The sequence below is a fragment of the Sturnira hondurensis genome, unplaced genomic scaffold (genome assembly GCF_014824575.4).
Source record: "Sturnira hondurensis isolate 20B ecotype Veracruz unplaced genomic scaffold, ASM1482457v3 Scaffold0008196, whole genome shotgun sequence".
Taxonomy (NCBI): Eukaryota; Metazoa; Chordata; class Mammalia; order Chiroptera; family Phyllostomidae; genus Sturnira; species Sturnira hondurensis.
In genome coordinates this window covers 28,158,539-28,177,661 of record NW_028080827.1, presented here as the reverse complement: position 1 = coordinate 28,177,661, position 19,123 = coordinate 28,158,539, and the positions used below count along the sequence as shown (strand labels likewise).

Here is a 19,123-nt window from a genome sequence, read left to right as displayed (position 1 = left end):
CATTAGGTTGTTATAAGAATTAAATGAATTAAATATGTAAAGAACTTACAACAGCATCTGGCAGAGTAAACACTGTAAGTGTGCTATTATTATAACTCACCATATTTCTCTGTTAAAGAAATCTAACAAATGATTTTTTGAGGCCCATTCTTCCAGTAACTTCATAGTTTTATCTTAAAATAGGCCAACCATTAAAGGAAAGCAATTGTTCTTTTATTTTTAAATACTTTCATTGAGGTATAATTGATAAACAATAATCTTCATATATTTAATGAGTACCACTTGCTAAGTTTTGGCATATGTGTATATCCATGGAACTATCACCAAAATCAAGAAAGAGTAATGAATATATCCATCAATCTCAAAAGTTTTCTCATATCCCTTTGCATTCCCTGCCATTACTACTGATGACTTTGCATTTTCTAGAATTTTATATAAGTAAAATCACAGAACATACACATTTGGAGAGGGGTCGGCTTCTGTCCTTCAACATAACCTTCATGAGAATCACCCATGTTAGTGCATGTTTCAGTAGTTTGTGGCTTTTACTGCTGAGAAGTATTTCATTGAATGGATTATACTATAATTTGTACATTCACCAACTGATGTCAGTTTTGGGGTACTAACAAGTAAAGTTACTGTGAACATTCATATACTAGTCTTTGTATAAACATACATTTTAGATTCTCTTGGGTAAATACTTAGAAGTAAAATGCCTGGGTCATAGGGTAGGTATATGTTTCACTTTTTAAAGAAATCGCCAAATTGTTTTCCAAAGTGGCTGACTCATCTCATATTCCCAACCACCGGTGTATGACAGTCCACTTGATCCACGTCCTTGCCAACACTTGGCATCTGTCTTTCCAATTTTAGATATTCTAATGGGTATGTAACAGTACTTCTTTGCGAGGCAACCTACTGAAATTAGAGAAGATATTCACCAATAACACATCTGATAAATGGCTAATATCCAAAATTTGTAAAGAACATACATGTCAACACCAAAAAGCGTACCATCCAATTAAAAAAAATGGGCAGAGGATCTACAGAGAGATAGACAACATACATGTGAAAAGATGCTCAATATCACTAATCATCAGTGAGATACAAATTAAAACCTCAATGAGGTATTGCCTAACACCTGTCAGAATGGCTATCAAAGATAAATCAACAAAAAACAAGTGTTGACGAGGATATGGAGAAAAGGGAACCCTGGTGCACTGTTGGTAGGAATGCAGACTGGTGCAGCCACTGTGGAAAACAGTTTGTAGTTTTCTCTAAAAATTAAAAATGGAACTATCTTTTGACCCAGAAATCCTACCTCTCAGAATATATCTGAAGAAACATGAAACACTCATTCGAAAGAATAAATGTACCCACCATGTTCATTGCTGTGTTATTTACAATAGCCAAGATCTGGAAAGAGCCTAAGTGCCCATTAATAGAGGAGTGGATAAAAAAGCTGTGGTACATTTACACAGTGGAATACTACCTGGCTGTAAAAAATTAAAAAATAACAAAAAAACACAAAAAAAAACAAAAAAAGAAAGGAAAAGAAAACTTTGTAAAATATATGATTGTTTAACCACTATGCTGTACACCTAAAATAATACTGAATGTAAAGTATAACTCAAAAATAAAATTTAAATTAAAAAACAGTATTTCCCTGGCTGGTGTAGCTCAGTGGATTGAGCACGGGCCTGAGAACCACATCATCGTGGTTCGATTCCCCGTCAGGGCACATGCCTGGGTTGCAGGCCAGTTCCCAGCCGGGGACTCAGAGAGGCAACCATACATTGATATTTCTCTCCTTCTCTCCTTCCCTTCCCCTCTAAAGATAAATAAATAAAATCTTTAAAAAAATAGTAGTTCATTGTACTGTTACTTTTTTCTTCATGATTAATGATGTTTACATTCTTTTTATATGCTTACTTGCCATCAGTATATCTTCTTTGGGTAAGATATTTGTCCAAATACTTTATCTACTTTTTAACTGGGTTGCTGTTTTCTTATTCTGTTCCTCATATATTCTGGATACAAGCCTTTAATAAGATAAGTGATTTGCAAGTATTTTCTCCTAGTCTGTCCCTGTTCTATTTGGTCTCTTATCAGTGTATCCTGAAGAGCCAAAGTTCTTATTTTTTATAAGACAAATTTACTAATTTTTCTTTCATTTCATTTTTGCCCAAGCCAAGGTCAAAAACATTTTTATTTTACACAGAAATTATTAAAAAATATTTATTCATTAATAAGTAGTTTTTAAAATCTTTTCTTGACTACTGGTTACTAGTACTAAACCCTATATAAGGGTGTGCTGCATAAACAATCTTTATTTTACATATTTTTGGCTTTCATCCTCAATACCATGCGATGCCACACAATACCATGCAATGAATACTTACTGAGTACATTAACCCACAGTGAGAAATCCATTGCTATTACACAGACATAAAACTGTACTTAATGCCATGAGTATTTTTTTTCCTCTTGGAGAGTAATTATCCTATTTTTTCAGTATGTAAGATAACATGACCCACTGGCTAAAACTCAGTTTGAAATTCCTTATCTTTCACGGTAACACCTTTTCCAAATTTTAATGTGAAAAACATTTATTGAATACCTACTATATAGAAATTACTGAGCTAGATATGCATAGCCTTACAGAGGTGTGAATGCCAATGGCTGCCCAACAAGGAAACAGGCATTTAATACACATTATTTTTAATCTTTAATTTAAAGATGAGGTCACTGAGGCTTAGAAAAAGGCTAAGTAACATGTTCAAGTTCATGCAGGAAATGAAGCAAGCTAAGATTTATCTCCAGGCTTAAGTAAATAGAGGATTCATGATTTGATGATATCTGACTCCAAAGAATATGCTCTTGAGAGCATACCATGCCAAGGCAATACTGTTACCATTCTCATTTTAAATAAAGTACAAGTGCTACTAATTAGATACCTGAGAAAAATCTTCTTCTGCTACTGATAATTTAACATCATTTTCTTGTGCTGTCAGACGTGTTGTGGGAAGAGCCAGATGCAAATCTGGCTGCAGCTCCAATTCTTTCAAACTCATTGGACCACGACTAGCACATGAATCTTCATAACCGTCACCTGTTTCAAATATGTAAATGAAAAGTTAAAATAAATTGTTTCATTTTACTTAGACAAAGAACAAATAATTGGCCAAATTCATCAATATTTCTTACCTGCTGAATGAGAAAAAGCTACCAAACACCTGGTACCAAGCCTTCCTTGCAATTAAAACCAAAGCTTATGGAGAACGCAACACGTGCTTCCCCTCACACAAATCTGTGGAGAGCACTTTGGGGCTGCGATCAACAGCCTGCTTGCGCAGTCGACACCCAACCCCTATTCCTACACACCAACTCCTAACACTCCAGCTTACCTCTCTATCATTAAGAGTCAGTACAGTGTTTTCCATCTAAAATGTAGTCTTAAAGCAACGGGCAATTTCCTGGCTACAAACTGCTTTGCTCTGTTCTGTAAATATTTTTCTTCAAATGATTAATTAAATTCTTTTCCTTATCCAAATGGCATCTCAATCAAATCAATAAAAAGAAGATAGCAAGAATAAGATATACTATAACTGTCTTTCATTGACAAAGCTAAGTCGCAGGGAAGTTAACTATCCAAAAATAAAAGAGCTAGTAAAAAGGTACAAAGAAATAAAAACCCTCATCTTACCACTCTAACTCACTATTCTTTATTTCGCATTCTTGTTAACATTTCTAAGAAAATCCCATTTTTCCTAATTAGTGGCCACTTTTTAAATATAGCACAGTATAGTCTATTTCATTTTAATCAACAGAAACACAGGGTGGGGCAAAAGTAGGTTTACAGTTGTGAGTATGCAAAACATTCTTATATTATTCTTGCATTATTACCTTAATTATTATTTTAGTTCCCATACAAACCATTGTAAACCTACTTTTTCCCCAGCAGTAGGCATGAAGCATTATACAGACACAATTTATTGTTTTAAATAAAATAATATTTTGAAGACCTCATACATTTTTTCCATTTAAAGGTCATCTGTTGAGAATTTCTTAGGTTTGGCAAATAATCATCCTCTAATATTTTTTGTTAATTTATATTTGTTGGTAGGTCTCGCAAAAAACAAAAGGCATACATTGAGTTTTTAAGTTTTTGCGTGTATTAAATATTTTTCATTTTTATTTGATTTAATCTTTATTGTATTTTTCCCATTTTCATTTAACCCCCTTATACCCCCACCCTCCGAGTTTTAAGTTTTACCTTTTAATCTGTACAAGACAATTTCTCAACATCATTACCTGTTTTATTCTCATTATCTACAATAACGTAAGATTAATTTATACAATGATTATAATATCCATCATTCAGAGTAACTCTTGTTCCAGGCCTTTATGGGCCTCTGTGTTCATTACACCTCTTTCTAATCCTATGTCACTTTCCCAACGTTTTCTTAAGACTGGCAAATGAAATAAATAAAAGAATGAGCACATACATATATATTTTTAAAGATTTTATTTACTCCTTTTTAAAGAGAGGGAAGGGAGGGAGAAAAAGAGGGAGGGAAACATCAATGTGTGGTTACCTCTCTCATGCCCCCCATGGGGACCTGGCCCACAACCCAGACATGTGCCCTGACTGGGAATTGAACTGGTGACCCTTTGGTTTGCAGGCAGGCACTCAATCCACTGAGCCACACCAGCCAGGGCAGCACATATAATATTAAAGAAGAGACTGAAAACTTTGCACTGATCATACGGTTATATACCTAGAAAACCCAAGAGACACTAGTGAGGGGAAAAAACTCTATTACAATTAATAAGAGAACTTGATAATATGACTGGATGCTAAATAAATATGTGAAATGATTGGCTTTTCTCTATATTGTAGTAATACACACATAATAATGAAAATATAATCCTTTATTACTGTGACAAGATCTATAGCATAATTAAGAATAAAATTGTTTAAGAGGTATAGAATCCACATTAAAAATTATAAAATTTAATGGAAGAACACAAAATAAGATCTGAATAATAAAATATACCACAAAAATATCAATTTCCCCCAATATTAATACATAAAGTAGTACAATTCTAAACAGGATAATTTTAGTTGGGAATTTTAGAATTTGTATGGGAGAATAAATGCCTGAGAATAGCCAAGAAAAGTATAAAAAATGATTTAAAAAGGGAAACTTGCCCTATCAGGTAACAGAATGTGCCATAAAGACATAGTAACAGAATATAATTTTAGATCACAAAGAATGTTTTAGATCTAGAATAAAAAATACAGAAAATTACTCCAACATCTATGGGCATTTAACATAAGAACTGGTTAATATTAGTATTTCCATTCAGTAGGAAAAAGACAGCTTACGTAATAATTGATACTGACACAACTGGCTATCTCTCTGGAAGAAAATCAAACTGAATTTCTACTTTACACCATTTGTAAAAATAAATTCCAATTAGACTTAAAATACAAATATACACTAAATAATGGAAATCTTGCAAAAACAAAAATCTAGGAGACTATATGCAGAGGCTCGTGTGAGAGGAAACTTAACCAAGCCATGAAAACACAAAAAATACAAAAAACAGAAATAACTATATAAAAATATATAAATTATACAGGAAAGAAAGATCACATATAATGCCAATGAACAAAGTATAAATTTGGAAAACAAATGACAGAAAACACCTAAGATATAGAAAAATCATAAGAAAAATATAAAATCTAGCAGATGGAGAAAGCCCTTATGTAGGTAATTTATAAAAGAGCAGATTCACATGGCCAACAAACATGAAAAGACGTATAAATGCACCAGTGGTAAGAGACATGTATTTATATCTGAAGTGACCCAGACAGAAACAGTAATGTACACAATTTCTGGAGGAGACACAGGGAAAAGCCTCTAATAAATTACTGATGAAAATAAACCGGTTTGAACTTTTAAGACAGCAACTTGGCATATCCATTTTAAAATTAAAAATATATTTGCCCTTGGACCCAATAACTACTTCTGGGAAACTCTTCAAAGATTATTTTGCATCTTTTTGTTACCCAACCCAACCTGAGGGCCTCGGAATTAGAAACAGTGGGGCGGGGGACAAGGGGTTGCAGCAGGGGTGGGGAGAGGCAGAGCAAGAACAGACCAGGCTCTGTAATCAAAGTTATTAAAAATCAACATAAAAGGCATGAGATTAGCCACCAGCAAAAATGATGATACTCAGGCTTCATTCTTCCACAGTTAACCATTACGTAAAAAATACTTGAAACAAGATAATTCTCTACAGGTACATTCCTCTTAGGTGACTGTAGATAGTTTCTTATTCTATTAAATACAAGTAAGAAAGTATTTTTACATTAACCAAGTATTATAAAAGACAGTAACAAGCACTGTGTTAATGACTTTATATGCATTCTCATTTACTACTCCTAATAACTTCATGATATGGATACTATTTATGGTAACCAGACTCCAAGATACCCCCTGATCCCTGCTCCTGGTATTCACACGTTTATGTAGCCCCCTACTATGTTATTCTAGGATTGGTCTGTGTTATTGATAGCATGTGGCATAAGTGATGGCATGTTCACTTCTGAGATTAGGTGATAAAAGACACTGAAGCTTCCGTCTGGTTTGCTCACTTTCTCTCAGATGGTTCTCAGATCTCTCAGAGCAGACGCTCTCGGGGAGGCTGGCTGCTGTATCATCATCAGCGCTACAGAAAGGTTCATGTAGTGAGGAACAGAGGCCTGTTGCCAGCAGCCACATGAGTGACCTTGGAAAACAGATTCTCCAGCCCCAACTGAAGCCTCAGGTGACCTCCGCCGCAAGCAACAGTTTGACTGCAACCTAATGAGAGATCCTGAGAAGCAATCATCTAAACCACTCCGATTCATGACTCTCGGAACCGTGTGAGATAATAAATGTCTGTTCTTCTGCTGCTAAACTTTGAGGTTATCCATTACATAGCAAGAGATAACTAACACACTAATATCATCCCCATTTGATAGATGAAATAACTTAATATCTCTGATATTAAGAGTTAATATCTCTTAAGAGATATTAAGAGATAATATCAGAGATATTAAGTTACTTGATGCAAAATACACAGACCTAGAATTCAAATTGATATCTGAAACTTGAAAAGCCCAAATTCTTAGCTACTCTGCTATAATGCCTAATCTATATACTCAATCTTATGCCACATAACTTATTATTTTTTCCAACTAAATTAAAACCAATATCTACAGTGTGTGCCTACTATTAAAAATGTACTGCACTGTAGGTAATCTGCTAGTCCCTATCACAGGTACAAGGAGGGTTGAATAGGGTATGTTCTTGTGGATTTTATTCTGTAACAATTTAACAAGCGTCTAGTTGCTCTGGGGTACCTATCAGCTCTCAAGCGATCTGCGAGAGCCACCTAGTGTCAGTTCTGTTTAATTGCAATCTGCACAGATAGCTGGATACAAGTGTCACACTTTGTTTCTATACAGAACGTAAGTACTGCAGATAATGAGAATCAACTATGCTGGTGATTGGTATTCTCTATTCTATGCTGATACTCAAAGTATAAGAGCAGAAACTTTCATTAATGAAGTTCTAAAATAGTCCTGAGAGCACTTAGCACTGAGTCAGAAGTTCAAACAGCACAAAGAGTAAATTTCTATAGTATTATCTAACTTAACCTTGTCTTAAACAAAATCTGCTAGGTCACAGTTTTGATATGCTAGTTACGCTTTTCATGTTAAAATCAATATATCACCATTAAAAAATTTAAGTGTACATATGCATATTACCAAAATTATTTCATGAACCTCATGTGCCTACTGATAAATGAGTTATGTTTGGAAAAACACTGCTGTATATACCACAGAAAAAGGTGTTACCAAACTTTTCAATTATGAATACCCTTTTTAATAAGGAAATCTTGCAAGTCCCCACCTGAAAATAGTTATGCTCTTCTCCGTTCAGATTAGGAACACTACCATAGATTATAATATGAAACAGAATACAGCTTGAAACAAGGACGGAACAGCACAAAGAAAGTATGATGGGATTCATGTGAATATTCTAACAGACATACACGAAGAAGCAGTATTTTGGTGTATACCTGTCACTGTGTCAAACTGCTGAGATAAAGGCTTCAGAGCACATTTCTGATCCAAAGACTTAGCTTTAGCGACAAGCTGCTGCTTGTTGCAGACAGGATGTCCCATTAAGTTCTCTGCTGCTGCTGCTGTCAGCCTGGGCCTTCGTCCTTCACCCAAACTGCTTTCCAAGTCCTGTAAAAAGTAGAAACAATCGTTAAAAACCATTATATTAAAATCAAGTCAAAACAGGAAGTATTTAACACCATGTGTGATCCATAGCACCTGATGACTTAAAGGTATTTCGGAGGGTGCTCATTATGTCACAGACAGCCCACATGAAAGGGAAGTCTAAACAGTGAGTTCGGTGAGGCATCTAGCCATAGGCTTTTGTCTTATAGCTTATTATTTTATGAAGTTAAATAACCATGATCTATTTTCCCAACCTTCACATTAGATACCAATAAAACACACATAAGAAAATTTTATAATTTAAAACACTAAACACTAAAACATATTACATATGGTTCAAAAAGCTTAAAATTAGAACAGAAAATTTATCTCTCATTCTTCATTAATAAAACTTGTCTAAAGTTGTTAGTGTAAACTTTATAATTAAAAAACTGATTAGAATATAGCTTAAATGATCTAAATATTACCCTTATCAAATAATTACATTTTTTCTAAGTATGCAGATTAAAGGAGACTATATTTAACCTTCTTTAATAAAGTTCTTTCCCTAGGAAAGTATAACAGTAAAAAAAGTACAAATATGTTTCTTTGTTAAATAATGAAATAAACAACTTAAAAAATTAAGACTTCTATTTTCTGTCTGCATTAAAAATTAGATACCTAATGATTACTGCATTTTGTGACTTGAAGATATTCTAATTAATAAGTTTATTACTCAAGAACTCAATAAAAATTCCATATATAAAAGCTCTCATGTTTTTCATTTAAAAGCAGTTTAATTTCAAAAAAATGGGATATTTTTTACTAGAATATATGAAGAACTCACTGATGAAACATCTTTGGTTATTCTATTGCCTACAAAATAAAATCTAACTTCTTAGCTCAGCAGTTAAGATTTTCAACAGCTGGCCCTAATTCTTTCCTGTGCATCTCCATCTCCCCTAATTCCCTAATCTGACTCTTCTCTAGGGACACCAATTGCCTTAACGTCCTTTAAATAGAAAAAGATTGTTCTGCAATTAATCCGAAATTCTTGAAGGCTCTTGTGCTAAGTCTAGAAAGATGGCAGATGCATTTTCTCTAGAAATTAATTAGAAATATTCCACAGCGCCTCTATTACTCTACCACTACCACATAAAACGCTGTGCAAAGCCCACCACCTTTTCTACTGAAATCAATTTTCTAGGGTACTTGTAACTGCTGACGCCTTAGGGCTCTCCAACTACTGAAGACTTACCTTGCCTATTCACAAAATGCTCTAGTCACATATCATTTTTGTATTATACTCAAAGCTTGTCATTTTTTTAACCTCACCCGAGAACATTTTTCATTGTTTTTTAGAGAGAAAGGAAGGCAGAGAGAGAAATACAAACATCAGTGCAAGAGAGAAACATCAATCGGTTGCCCTTCTATACGCGTCCCAAACAGGGATCAAACCCCAGCCTGCACATGTGTCCTGACTAGGAATTTAACCCACGACCTTTCAGTCTACAGATGACACTCCAACCAAGCCACACTGGCCAGGGCTATACTCAAAGCTTAGATTCATGTAGTTCTAAGTTACGCTGTCTGTAATCTATAGTAATTAACATATCTAGCCCAAATACATAAATGTACAATTCGCAGTTTTGCTGTAAGACTGCTCTTGCTGATGTGAAACTCCCTCTGGGCAAGGAGTTGTAAGCACACACACACAAAAAAGCACCACTATTTTCTTACCAAAGCAACATTTTAACATGTATGTGTATCATTACTACTAGTTCCTATTATAAACAAATACTGAATAGTTCTGTACACATTTGAGAATATGCCAAATGTCACTGTTGATCAGATTTGCGAAAATTTGAGAGTAAGAACACCGTCTGTCTGGTACAAACAGCTAGGGGCTGGGAGAGTAGAGAGATGCAGCTTAAGGGCACACACTTAAACTAGCAGATGGGAAAGTTCTGGAGACCTAAAACACAGCACAGTGAGTATCGTCAAAACCATATGATAAACTTCAAAGTTTCCAAAAGACTAGATCTTGATTGTGCCCACCACAAAAAGGAAGTAACAACTATGTGACATGATACAGGTGCCAGCTAATCCATTGCAATGTGTATTAATGTATCACATTTTTAGCACAATTGTACACCTTAAACTTGCCCAACGGTAGATATCAATTATACCTCAATAAAAATAAATGTTAAAAACAAGAACACCACCTGTCGAAATGGAAAAAGAGCCTCATTTAATTAGAAAACAATTTATTAGTACCTACTGAAATTATAAATGCTTGTACCTTTTGACCCAGCAATTCCACCTCTTATCTGATCTAGAGAAATACTTACTCGTAAGTGCAAAAGAGGAGTTTCTTCTTATTATAATTTGAATAGAATTTCAACAGAATAATGAGATTATGGTATACGGGGCATATACTGTACATTAAAAGAGTATGGTAGATCTTCCGAATTTACAGTTAAATTTAAAAACCAGGCTGTAGAACGATCCATACGCACACCTCAAACGTTTGCACATGCACGTGCACACACACGCACACACACGCACAGGCGGAGATCCTCAGAAACAGATCTAGAGAGGATGAACTCCACTTCTGGGCTTCTGGCTCAGCCAGGACTGCACACTAACAAAGGCTGCCAAGCCCCTATCCCCAAGTAGACTTTAGAGACTGCAGAAATGAGAAGAAACTTTGGATTCTGAGATCTAAGTCAAAATTGTGAACAACACCTGGGAACGAATGACAGCTAACTTGGTCTGGCAAGTGTGTGAAGAAAGGGGTTGAGTCCTAAGGAGGAAGGCGGCTGGAGAGGTTTCGTGAGAAGAATGAAAGGAGCAGAGCCCTAGCTTCTTTCCCTCATCAACGTGATCATCGCTGCTTCCCCTTAACCACAAAGGTCTTGGCCAAAGCCCAGGACGAAACACTAGCAGCCCAACATCAGGGAGCACGAAGGCCCAACTGGGGTAAAAAGTCACAGGCCAAATCTGACCAGGAATCCATGGACATTTACTCCTTCACCCTCCTTCCCTCCAAAGCCCACGGCCATATTACAAAACCTCCACACTCCTTAAATATCTAAGCTTGTGACTCCCTCGCCCAAAAATATCATAATGGGCTCCACAGAGCCCAAACCTTTCCATGGCCTAAAAGGTTCTCTAGGACTATATAGTTCAACCTACATCTCCAGACTGGTATCTCTATCTATAGCTCTAGCAACACTGAGATTTTCAACACTTTCTAAACATGCCCTAATCTTTCTTGGCTCTTGTCCCTTAACACAGTGGTCCACAACCTTTTTGGCAGCAGGGACTGGTTTCATGACAGTTTTTCCACAGACCAGAGTGTGAGGGATAGTTTCGGGATGGTTCAAGCACATTCCATTCAAGCTCATCTCCTGCTGTGTGGTCCAGTTCCTAAAAGACCCGGACCAGTACCAGTACCCCACCCAGAGGTTGGGGACCTCTGCTTTAACACATGCTACTTCGGCTTCCAAAATGTCCCCCTCACTGCTGTCCAGAAAAATTCTATTGGGTCTTTAAAAACCCACATCAATATCATATCCTGTATAAAAGGTCATCAGGCTTCAAGCAGAGCTTTCCATTCTTTGAGCTCATATACACTTGTTAATACTGCTGTTTGACCAGTCATTGCACTGCACAGTAGTTGTTTAAGTCCTTTGTCCCCTATACGACTGTCATCCACTTTTAGGCAGGAGTCCTGCCTCATTTATTTAACTTTCCTGAGTTTGTGTCTGGCATATAGTAGATATTCAGTAAATAGTTATGGAAAGAAAGAAAGAATGAATGAATGAATGATCCTCACAAATCACTTGAAAGGGCTTCAGTTTTTTTAGCTGTAGAACTAGAGGGTTGGAACAGATTGCCCAAATTCCTTTTAGCTATAAAACTGTGTATTATTATAACTCTATGATTCCAGGTTAAAGTTACTACAAGGATGATCCCTGAATAAAATGAAGTAGTAGCATACTTCAGCTAAAAGTAGGAATATTTCATTATTTTTTCCTGTATGTAGATCTAACAAAAAAAATTACAGTTAAAAAGTACCTCTGAATGATTGGCAGCTTGCTGAGGAACTAATGTTTCCCGGTTTTCTTTCGCAAGAGAGAGAGCTGCATCTAAATGGAATGTCTTATGCCGCATTCTAATCACTTGTCCTTCACTGGGAGGATCATCTTCCTAAATGAAATATAAAGACAATAATACAACAACAAAAAATGCTATAAAACTACTGGATTTTTCTCAATTTATAATTAATAAAACTTAGTCACCATGAAAATGGGCATATTAGCACTTTATGGAAATAAGATGGACTCTTTATTTTCATTTAGTTTTCATTCCCATTCAACTAGACTAAAAACCTTCTTTGCATGCCTCAAATATAAACAATAATATTAAGTAATTTGGCTCCATTTAAACTGGAGATTTATTATAAAAAACACATAAAAATTAAACCCTCTGTCATGCAACTGGAGTTACAATGATTCACGAATGTTTTCTATTTTGGCCCCCACAATTTCTGGCTTCCTATTTAGGCAGGACACAAAAGCAATGCCATGGTGTGGCGCTGAGGCAAAGCACTGTGGGAACCTGCACCACAGGCAAAGGGGAAAAACTGCAGAAATGGGCTAAGGTGCCTGTAAGACCTCGCACTGCGCTCCTTTGCCTCTGCGCCGATCTCCAGTACTTGACTAGGGAGCAGATAACTGGAGACCCTCATGGGAACACCCAGCTTGGGCTTCTTGGTGCCTCAAAATAGAACTCTCCCCAAAACGAAGGGCAGTGTGGGCCTAAGAGTCAGAGAAACTGCATTCCCTTATAAATGCAAGCATTAACATGATTTTAAATCCCATTCATATTTTTTACTTAAACAAAGTTTATTAACTCTGGATTACAAGTCCTTATACCCCAGTCTTATACAGATAAATACTGGTACATGACTTCAAATTATTCCCAGTTTTTCAAGATTGTACCTCCACATATGACTTTATTATGAATTTGTAGCATACCTGATTTAGGCTTGGTAAAAATATCAAAATTAGAATTTACTTTCAAACGTAGAAAAAGAGAGATGTTCTAATTTAGTCCTGGTTCAGTTTAGCTATTTACTTTGAACAAACTTAAACATGCTTTGGCACCATGATAAAGTTCTAAGAATGAATAAAGATGAAATAATGACATATTAAATAGGCTAAATGTTAGCATAATGCTTCTCTGAAAATTCTTATTTATGACTTCCTTCCATTTACCTTATAAATTATGTGTATAAAAAATATAATTTTTAAATGCCATGTTTTTCTTTTATAGAGCTGGATAATGACTAGGAAGAAATAAGTGCCCCTGGGTCCTATTTCAGTATTTTTTTTAAGCCACTGGATTCAATTATCTTTAGCACCAAGAATTACAATCATGGTTAGGAAAAAACAGCAAATGTACTCTAAGAGAGTTCATTTAAACAGCTAAGGTTCTGCCTAAAATATTGTAAAGGTGACAAATCAGGTGACAGTTTTCACTGAGCTAGATTTCCAATACCTAGTTACATTAACTGCAGTTTTCAACTACTGGAGACACAGAAGTTAATAATTTTCTTTTCACTGTCACAATTATAATTATGAGATGTACAAAAAAAGCAAACTCCTTCATGGATATTTTACTAACTTTTATGTTTAACTCAAATATTTGAGGAAAAACCCTGATGAACAGAAGTTCATCTAGATAATCGCCATGTCAGATGTCAGAATTCAGTGTGAGTCAATCATTTCTCACCAAATCATGGGCATCGTGCAGCGTACTGGACAAGCTGTCACTCAGGTTTGTCAGGTGCAGTCCTCCATCTCCTGACACTAGAAATTCAAATGTAAAAATTGAGAAATGAGAAACATATATTTAGTAAATAACCTGACCATAAAGCCATAGAACATGACTTTAAACTTATACCATAAAAATACTGGCAAAGTTCATAAATAATAAATCACAAGTTAATCTCATCTTTTTTTAAAGTACACTGTATAATAAAGATAAATTTTTGTTTCACCTACCAACTTGTTAGAAATGAAAAAGAACTATAAATATCAACTGTTAGACTATGAAATTGAGACAGAGGCACTCCTATGCTATACTGATGTAATTAATAACCAATCAGCCTTTCTGGAGAATATGTTGGCAATATGTTGCTATTTTTTTATTTTATTTGTTATTTTTTAAGTTCATTTTCTATTGTATTTTTTCCATTACCATTTATTTGCCCTACAGCCTCCGTATGGCTGTTTTAAAGGCACACACCTCGACTCAGCAGCCCCACTCCTAGGCATGTATTCCTGGAAGCTATAAGTGCAAGGACGGCCATGGGAGCATTTAGCATAATGTAGAAACACAAAGCAATCTAAATGCCCACCACTGTGGCCTGGTTTTCACAGACTACACAGCCACTGCCAAAAAAATGAGGCAGAGCTCTATGTATTGATATAGAACGATGTCCATAATATATTATTAGGCTAAAAAAACTGAGGTTTCAGAACAGTATGTATAGTATAATCTTATTTTTAAAGGTCAAAACGGCTACATATACAAATATATTCGGTTATCTATATGTGCATAGAAAATAAAAGACTGCAAGGGAATAAATAATACCCTAAACTATTAAGAGTGATGTTCATTCTGGATTTAATGAGGGAAGATTTTACTTTCTAAGGTTTAGGACCAGAACTGTTAACTTGCACAGAGTCCATATTCTTTTTACTACACAATGGTAAATCTTAAAAATCTAGTAAACACTTTAAGCAGAAAAGTATTATTTAGGAACTATCGAAATCTAAATATGACTTAGGAATTATCACACTCTAACCAGTGAGGTCCAGTCACACAAGCTAACTCACTGCTGGGAGCCACTTCCAGACTGTGGTCCAGTAAAACCTCCCCCGCAGAGATGGGTCTGTCAGTGTCCGTGACGGTGAAGCTCGAGGTGCTCTCCACGGTGGAGGAACCAGAACTTGGCGTGTGCACGGGGCCGGGGGCGCTGGTGCCAGCAGGGAGCGGCACCGCGGGAAGTGGCTTCGGGGGAACAGGGAGAGCAGGGAAATCCATACTCTCAGGTTCTTCATCTTTGGCCACAGACATTACACTAGGAAGAAAAAGGTATTTTGAACTTATTAGGTCACTGAAGGTCTGTATTAATTTTGATATTAAAAAACAGATTCAAAGACTGTATTTCCTTTTAGCAAAGTATTTCTATTATCTACGCTACTATAACTAATTAACAAGATTTATTTCTCCAAGATTGTTCTCAAGCCTAAACACAGACCATCTTGAAAGTCCCACCACCCACAAAATGGACCTACTTGGGACATGCGGTACAGTACTATAAAAGCAAACTTATCAGGTAAGTCAAGATTCATACTGGGAAAAAATCATTTTCTATTTTATTAACAGTATGATAGATTTTAATCTCTCTGAAAAGTCTGTTTTAAAAAATGGAAGGTATACATTTGGTAAAAATTTTTAAAACTTCATATTTATGAAACTTCTTTCTACTACAGTATAAAGTAGCTTGTGGTTTATAAAGCTTCATTTATCACTTCTGATGTTTTCAATGGGTCACATAAGTCAGCTTAAGAGGAAAAGCACAGTTACTAAATGGAATATGTTATCTTTACATAGCTCTCGGGTGAAGTTCTTCTTGAAGAGAGTTAGGGTTCTCTTCCTCCATTGGCAGGTCTCCGTCACCCCACGGCATGGGAAGCTCTGGGCCTGATACCTTCAGTTTGTCAGTGGAAACCTCTGACAGAGCTGGGGTAAGGGCAGCCGAAGGAGGGGGGGTGGCGGCAGGGGTCACCGCAGGAGTGTTAACAAGTGTGACAGCAGACAGGTCATTTCCTAAAAATTATTTTTAAAAGAAAAGAAAAGGTAAAATGATACCATACAAAGGCAAGATAAATTGTTTCAGAAATCCCATAACATTTTGGCATGCAAATAATGGCAATAATAATAATAATAGCTACTAATGGAAAATCCCAAATTAATTTAGTAAAGTATAAAAAATAACCTTGAAAATAGAACACTTTTAACACCACCACGAACTTAAAGTAGATCTTAATGTAGCTTAAAGTGTTTATTAGATTAGATATTTTAAAATGTGGAACAAATTTTTTAGTTTCCACGCAAGAAAAAAGTGATTTGATAAAACCTAGTAAGCAACAGATATCTGTATGCTAATCTATAAAACATTTTATAAAACAAACCATAACATTGTATTTAATTGTTGCCACTATTAAAACTGAACGACAGAAATAAGGTGTGTACCTTTTTCAGGAAACACTTCCTCCACAGGAAAAGCCAGACCATGATCTGAACCACGGGGAGAAGAGCCCGGAGTTCCCACCGACACGGGCTCCTTGGGAGATGGAGGCGAGTGAGGAGGAGTTGGCTGCGGGGTGGCCACTGGGGTCTGCACTCTGGCCTAAATTAATTAATAAAATAAGGTAAATGGTGCTCCTACTCACCCAAGATTGAGATCTTCCCAAGTCCCAAGTCCATGCCCTTAATAATTACTTATACTGCCTATTTACACTGAGTTTTCGACATTTCCTCACTGAATCACCCTCATGTAGTAAGTAAATGCAATACACGGGCAGAAAACAAACCACAGTTAACCAGCGCAGAGAAGACCACAACCCCATCAACATCTGCACTGCACGAGCCACCAATGACCTAACAAAGCGCAGACCAGGACTACGTGCCAAACCTCTGACACGCTAATCACACTGCACCAGTTCTACTCTGTATTTGAATTCTATGGAGACTAGTGTACATTTATGTTTCTGCCTCAAATTACTTTAAATTTTTTACCTATATAAAATGATGTCTTTGTGATCTCTAGGACCAGAAGTGACTACAAATTTCTATTTGTATAATTTCATGTTGTTCTTATGGGATTCAGAACAAGTCACCCTAAGATGTGCCTCTGTAGTATGAACATTGTTTTGAGATAAAGGCAATGTTACCTGCTTCTGTTCCTTCCTTAATTAGGGGCCTTGCACATAATAAGAGATTATCATTACCTCTTTTGACCTACCTATATGTCAGGACAAACTACTAACTACAGAACATGTGCTCTCCTGGCAATGACCTTCTGAAGCCTTAGTGCGCCTTACCTCCTCCCTAACCAGGAATGTCACGAATACCTCATTCTCCCCGTCTCTGAACCTCTCATGCCTGTGGGGGCTGACTCTCATATATGTGGGTCCCATACATACCTATGTATTAAATTTGGTTATTTTCTGTTGTTACTATCTGCTCATAACTATTTGATTATTAGGCCAGTGGAAAGAACTCTGAAGACAGAGGCAAGTTTCTTCCTCCACCACATTGTGATAGATTAAAAACTCAACATAATACAGCTCATTAAACAAATAATAACCAAAGTTCTAAAATATAAAGACTACCAATATCAGTTTACATAATAACTAAAAACAACCTGTGATCATTAGCTGTATCTTGAATTTTTTTTAAAAAAACTAGAAAGGGTACTTTTGGGACAATTGGGAAAACTCAAATATGAACTCTATATTATATATGAATGTTAAATTATGGGGGAAAGATAATGGTGTGACTGAGCAGAAACTTCATTTCTTTAATATGACCTTTTTTTCCTTCTTTTCTTTTGATTAAAACCGGCCTTGTACAGCCAAAAAGCACCTTAACTCTCCTTTGCACCTCCAGTCCCTCCGTCATTAAGCCCTCAGGACAATGAGGTTCTGGTCAGTGGCATCAAATAATCTTAGGAACAAAGCCTCAGGTCTGCTGACCAGCCACAGACACAGAGTTTCAGTCAAACTACAGATGCCATCTAAGCCTCAGTCGTGTTTCAGTTGCAGAAAGACCCCACTGACCACATCCTTGCAAAACCAGACAAAATAACACTATGGCTGATATCAGGACCAGACACTATGCTCAACTACCCCCTACCCTAGGGCTGACCAATCAACAGAGACCACAACCCTAACCTCTTAGTCCCCTGTGTAATCTGTCCCCTAGAAGCCAATGGGGAGCCAGGTCTCGGAATATGAGCTTATCTGTGACTGCAGGGTTGGCACCATTTCCCTAAAAATAACTTATTTTCTTGCTGCAAACTGTTCATCTTTGATTGGGCTTTGGGGTGTGTAGGCAAACATATCCTTCATTTCAATAACAACAGTATTTTGGTCAGGTAAGAAAGTATCTTGTTCTTAGAAAATACTGATGATTCTTTTGCAAGTAAAGTGTCATGGTATCTGAAACTTTCAAATGATTTTAAAAAACTATAACATACAAAGACAGATAAAGTGTATAAAAATGTTATCAAGTAGTAATTACAGGTAAAGGGTGCGTGTTCATTGCCTCAAACTTTTAATTATTAAAATAAAATGCGAAGGAAATGTTACTATAATTGTAACAAGGAATCAAGCTCCACCACAAACTGTGTTTTTATGATATCCAATTTAAAATTTGTTCATTTTACTGCTCTTTAATAAATGTATCAAAAATTCCCCAAGCCCTCAAGATATGAAAGGAGAGTCACACCTACCGGCGGGTACATTTTACGTGGTGAAACGTCCCCAGAAATGCCTGCAGCAACCGGATCTTGCCTTTTTGCTTCTCTGTCGCCCAGCATGACGGCGACAATCTCAGCAAGGGCTTCGTTCACAAAGTGGCTGATCGTGTCTGAGTTCACAGGAACCCCGGCATCAACAAAAAGCTGGAGGACACCGCCACTCGTTCCCTCCACTACGAAAGGAAAGAATTCCAGGGTGAGTGTGCAAGGAA

General features: G+C 36.3%; 1 protein-coding gene across 4 annotated transcripts in view; it reads right to left on the bottom strand.

Annotated features, from left to right (window-relative positions):
- The window catches only part of KIAA0586 (KIAA0586 ortholog), a 96,242-nt gene that overhangs the window by 32,175 nt on the left and 44,944 nt on the right, over positions 1-19,123 (bottom strand). For all 4 annotated transcript variants that reach the window (XM_037054410.1, XM_037054407.1, XM_037054409.1 and 1 more), the window contains exons 22-29: positions 18,885-19,084; positions 16,622-16,778; positions 15,976-16,195; positions 15,199-15,443; positions 14,090-14,166; positions 12,371-12,502; positions 8,140-8,311; positions 2,958-3,112 (exon numbers count right to left, since the gene is read on the bottom strand). In XM_037054410.1, coding sequence (XP_036910305.1) covers positions 2,958-3,112; positions 8,140-8,311; positions 12,371-12,502; positions 14,090-14,166; positions 15,199-15,443; positions 15,976-16,195; positions 16,622-16,778; positions 18,885-19,084 — 1,358 coding nt within the window. The remainder of the gene's footprint in view (positions 1-2,957; positions 3,113-8,139; positions 8,312-12,370; positions 12,503-14,089; positions 14,167-15,198; positions 15,444-15,975; positions 16,196-16,621; positions 16,779-18,884; positions 19,085-19,123) is intronic.